Source organism: Pipistrellus kuhlii, unplaced genomic scaffold (assembly GCF_014108245.1).
Source record: "Pipistrellus kuhlii isolate mPipKuh1 unplaced genomic scaffold, mPipKuh1.p scaffold_m20_p_24, whole genome shotgun sequence".
Lineage (NCBI taxonomy): Eukaryota > Metazoa > Chordata > Mammalia > Chiroptera > Vespertilionidae > Pipistrellus > Pipistrellus kuhlii.
Genome location: NW_023425523.1, coordinates 3,497,658 through 3,502,778, shown reverse-complemented (window position 1 = coordinate 3,502,778; position 5,121 = coordinate 3,497,658). Strand labels below are relative to the sequence as shown.

Below are 5,121 nucleotides of genomic sequence, written 5' to 3'. Positions count from 1 at the left end.
ATATGGGTGAAGTCTACCTGCCAGTCCAGCCCTGGGAGGTGTCCCCTTCATTTGATGGGTAGGAAAGTTGGGGTGCATTCTTCCCTGGGGTGAGGCAGCTGCACATGTGGAGCAGGAGAAGCTTAGCTAGGAGAGAAAAAATCTGCTTGGCCAGGCCTTGCCCAGAGACCTCCGACAATGCTTGTTAGAACCCAGCACAGCATGTCTCAGAGGCACACAGCTGGCCTCCACGGGTAGGATTTCTCCATCATTGGGTCCCAAATTTGGAGGCCAGCTGTGTGCCTCTGAGACGTGCGGTGCTGGGTTCTAACAAGCATTGTCGGAGGTCTCTGGGCAAGGCCTGGCCAAGCAGATGACCGTCTCTGAACCCCTGGGGCAGGACTGTCCAGGTGAGTGGGTCCTTTAAAAATTCTCGTCAACAGTTCTCGGCGTCCGGCCTAGTTCGCGGCGACATGGCTGAACGCACCAAGGAGGTCGGAATCATCGGTAAACACGGGACCCGTTATGGCGCCTCCCTCAGGAAAATGGTGAAGAAAGTTGAAATCAGCCAGCACGCCAAGTACACTTGCTCCTTCTGTGGCAAAACCAAGATGAAGAGGCGAGCCGTGGGGATCTGGCGCTGTGGCTCCTGCATGAAAACAGTCGCTGGTGGTGCCTGGACCTACAACACCACTTCTGCCGTCACAGTAAAGTCAGCCATCAGAAGGCTGAAGGAATTGAAAGACCAGTAGAAGCGCCACAGCTTGAAACATTGTGAGCCTATAATAAATGGCCTAATTTATATAACAAAATAAATAAATAAAAATAAAAATTCTTGTCAACAGTTAACTTTAGAACTTCTTTCTTTCTTCTTCCATTATTGTATGCTATCGAAAATATTTAGAAAAGACAGGGGGAGGAGGGAACAGGCCTCTAACTGCTTGAGTTCAAACCTGAGTTTCTGATAAGTCTGTGCCAGCAAGAAAGATGTTCTCTAGGGAGGGTGGAAAGGGGTAGAGGGCGGGGTGAGAAGGTGCTGAGGCCAGAGCATTTTTGCCAGTCAATACCCATGACGGGATTGTGGAAGGAACATGGCCCAGAAAGGGAGGGCAAGACAGAGGTAGCCCACGCCATGTCCACCAGGAAGATTTGCTTACCCGCAAATTACCGGAGGCTTGGCGAGGGTGATGGGGTCGTCACGTCTGGGCATCTTCAGTCTTCAGTCAGCTCCATCATGGCCATCGGCGGGTCATGACCTGGAAGGACGGTCCCTCTACGCTGAGCGGCAGAGGGCCCGTCACTTTTCCAGGGTCAGTTTTGACCACACACCGGGCAGGGCTTGGTTGGAGCCAGGGGTTGAGGGCACTGTGGCCTTCGTCTCCGCACTTGAAGCACCCTCCAGGTGGCGCTCGTCCTTTCGTTGCACCCCCATCACGCACAGTCCCCCTAGGACCATGTGTGGCTGCCTTTGGCCTCAAAGATAGCAAGGTTTGGGTTTCATCTCCTATGGAAGGCGGGTTTACTCTGCCTGCTCCTCACGGGCATTAAAACCTTAAATGCCGAATATGGATCTCGGACCTGGAGACGGCATCAGGGGAGGGGGCTGGTGGAGCAGGAGGCGGAAGGTGGGCCTGAGAAGGAGGAGGAGGAGGAGGAGGAGGAGGAGGAGGAGGAGGAGGAGAAGGAGGAAGAGGAGGAGAAGAAGGAGGAGGAGGAGAAGAGCAGAGGCAGGACTTACTGGTTCAAAATGACGGCCATCTACCGGAGACCACATGGTTGGAGAGGGAGGGGTTTGTTGCATCAAGATGGCACCGGCCTCATGGGAACCTGAGGAGAAGGGGCAGGACTCGCCATGCCAAGATGGCAGGGCCACATGGTGGCAGGCTGCTCACAATACACAAGGGAAGAGCAACCCAAAACAGAAATCACACTTAGCTGTTTGGAGAGGCTGGGGGATGGCAGGTGGATGGCTCTATCGATGAGGCTGCGATGGAGGCATGGGGGGGAGGAGCTTGAGGAAGGGAGGGAGCAGACGCACGGTGGTGGCCGGGAAAGCACCACAGCATCCCACTTCCCTGGGATGCGACTCAGCCTCAGCGCGAGCCACATAACCCTGGCAGGGCCGGGAGCTGGGCAGGGGGACCAGGCAGGGCCGGGAGCTGGGCAGGGGGACCAGTATGATGGTCCCGAGACCCGCACCCCAAAGTGGGGAAGAAGGGAGCCGGCAAAGGAGGAGGAAGGAAGAGAGCAGAAAGCGGGGAGTGAGAGGGGTGGAGATGAGAGAGCAGCTGGGTCCAAAGAGTCAGAACAGAAGAGGCAGAGGGTGGAAGGCCATTTGGAATCCTGGGCGACTTCCGGCTTGCTGGCAGAGGTCGGCGAGGATATTTAAGCTCCATGCCACATTACAGAAGCAGCCAGATTGGTGAGGAGACACCATGGAGGGGCCACAGGACCAGTTTTTTTATCGCCCATTTTGAAACCTAGGGTCAGTAGCAGAGGCCCAAGGACCAGCGTCCCAATCGCTGAGCCAAAGCTATGGACCGGAGACCCGAGGGACGGCAGGGGACGTCTCCCCCACCCCCTGGGGTCCAGAGTGAGGCCAAAGGCTGGAGAACCAAGGGGGGTAGGAACATCTTCACTACCTCCCGAGGCTCCAAACCTCCCTGGGAGGCCCGGAGGGCTATGCCCAGAGGCAGTCTGATCGGGCTGCAGTTTATGGACAGAGACACCGGAAGGATGGCCACTAGGAATCAATAGGGATTGGGACTCACTGCATATGTTGCTGAGTCGGGGAGGAGCCTGAGTTTCCTGGGCCACAGGGCGCACCCCAGATCGTGAAAGGTCAAACAGGATGCACTCCCCGCCCGAGTTTCATACCAGAATGTAAGGTTTGAGGCGTAGGAAACTGACCACCAAGACATATAAAAGTAAGGCTTATTCCCTAGTAATGAGAGGGACTCATTATGGAGGTAGAGAAATCAGAATTAAAGGAGGGGGAGAGGAGAAAGGACCCAGCTGGGCTGCCTCCACAGATGGAGATGGAGAGAGCCTGCACATGGTATTTTGTGGAAGAGCCACACTCAAAGGGCCAAAGAGCCGCATGTGGCTCAAGAGTCGCAGTTTGCCGACCCCTGGCATATACAGAGGTAGGCACCCATCTCTGGCCTTCGGGGAGATGTGCCTGTTCTAGAGCCTCAATGCCTCTCTCCTGGCCTCTCACATCAACCCAAATCCTCTGCCAGGGACCCCACGCCACCAAGCCAGCCATGCCCACTCTCTGCAGAACAGGCCGGTAGAGTGAAGCCTCTCTCCAGCCCTGGGCTGGTAGCAATAAATTTCCATTTAGCTGTGACAAATGGCTGCTGCTCCTCTCCCTGTCTCTGTCCCAGGACATGGCGCATTCTTGAATTCATTTGTATATTTGTTCATTCATCCAACATCTTGAGCCTCTGCTATGTGCCCAGCATGCATCCTCCTCATCGATTTCTCCTCCTTGAATTTTCATCCCCTTTCCTCTTCACGCATCTAAATCCTGCTTACCTGGAGTCCTGTCTCGCCCTCTTCAAATCCTTGTCACATTGTAATGAGCGAAGTAGAGAAGAACCATGGTGTCTTAGTCCACTTATGGCATCACTTTTCTCAGCCTCGGTTGTCCCGTCTTTACCATGGTGATGTAATGATCGCCGGCAACGAAAATGTTGGCACGACCTAAGCATCAAGACACCAGAATAGGGTAAGTGTTTCTAGGAAGGTGCTTTGTAAATTGCTATGCAAATGTGAGGAATGAGTGGGCTGACTCCAGCTCACCTGGAGCTCTCTCTCCTCCAAACCCCTGTCTGTGCACATCCAACACCACACCCTCGGCTTTTCTCAACCTCGGTCTTTGCTGGCCTCCAGCAAGCAGTGAGAGGGGTGGGGACACGTCGTGCTTTTCCCATCCCCTAGGGAAGTGCTGGGCCCTGAGGACACGCTCTCCGAGTTTGTCGATGGAGATCCCGGGGGGAAGCTCGGTGTCCAGGAGTGTTTGCCCAGTCTTGCAGAAGCAGAGGAGGCAGAAGAATTCACACTCTGACCCAGGCCAGCAGCTTCCCAGAGCTGATTCCTGCAGGGCAGGCAGAGCGATGGGTAGCCCCAGACCCCTTCCCAGAGCTGCCACCACACCTTGGAAACAAGAACCACCAGCCCGTGGATTGATGTGGGATGTAGCTTATTTTTCTAGTAATTGCTGGAGTTCCTGCTGCCTTTGCCAGCCTAGCTAAAGCCTTTCTCTAGCCCTGGGACTGCAGCAATACATTTCCATTTAGCCGTGACAAATGACTGCTGCCTCCCTCTCTCCGCCTGGTCCCACCTCCTTGTTCTGAAGTGTCCCCCTCAGAGGCAGCTTGAGGGCCTTTCCTCCCGAAGCTGGCATCCCTCCCAGCTGGCTGGCTGTGACCCTGGGGGAAGAGAGGCTGGGTGGGAGAAAGGCCGAGAGAAGAGAAAGGAAGGCCTGGGTAGCAATGAGGGCCCGCCTTCCCCAGGCAAAGTCCTCAGAGAAAAGTTGAATAATAAGAGGCTGGTGGGGAGAGGGAGGGCGGAGGGGAAAGGAGGGAGAGGCAAAAGGCACTCATCAGCTGCACTGATTCGAGGGGAAGGAGAGTGATTAAGTAATTCCCACCCCACCCCACCCCACCCCTCTACCAAGGAAGAGGCTCCGGCTCCTGCCTTCCTTCCTTGGCAGGAAGCAGAAATTCTTTCTTAGCCGAGTGGCACCGCCTTGCTCCATCTGAGCGAGGGTTCATGAGGGGAGGAGCGCTGAGGAATGGGGCTCCTATGTGAACGCTCAGCAATTCCTACTAATGGAGGGGAACGACGTGGCAGCAGTAGCAACGGCCCAGCGTGGACGACTCCCTCCCTGTCTCTCTCAACTTCGGAATTTACACGCTCGGCTCAGTTAGGCCTCACAGCAAAACGTGGCCTAACATAATGTGGCCTAACATAAGAGCCTCCATTCCCTGCGCACAAGCCATGAGACGGGGGGGGGGGGTGAGGGGAGGGGGAGGGGAGGGGGGCAGAAGAGTGCAGGGGCAGGGAGAAGCCCACCTAGGCTGGAGAGGTGTACATCTCCGCAGTGAGCGACCTTCTTCCTCAGAGTCAAAGCCA

The 5,121-nt window shown here is 55.6% G+C and overlaps 1 protein-coding gene across 1 annotated transcript; it reads left to right on the top strand.

Annotated features, from left to right (window-relative positions):
* The first annotated feature begins 423 nt into the window (after positions 1-423).
* Positions 424-792, top strand: LOC118727410 (60S ribosomal protein L37a-like). The gene has a single exon (XM_036453186.2). It carries the CDS (start codon positions 453-455, stop codon positions 729-731), a length of 279 nt encoding a protein of 92 aa, XP_036309079.1. The 5' UTR covers positions 424-452; the 3' UTR covers positions 732-792.
* Positions 793-5,121: the final 4,329 nt, after the last annotated feature.

Coding starts and splice junctions, on each gene's coding strand:
- LOC118727410 (XM_036453186.2), top strand. CDS start 453: ATGGCTGAACGCACCAAGGAGGTCGGAATCATCGGTAAACACGGGACC.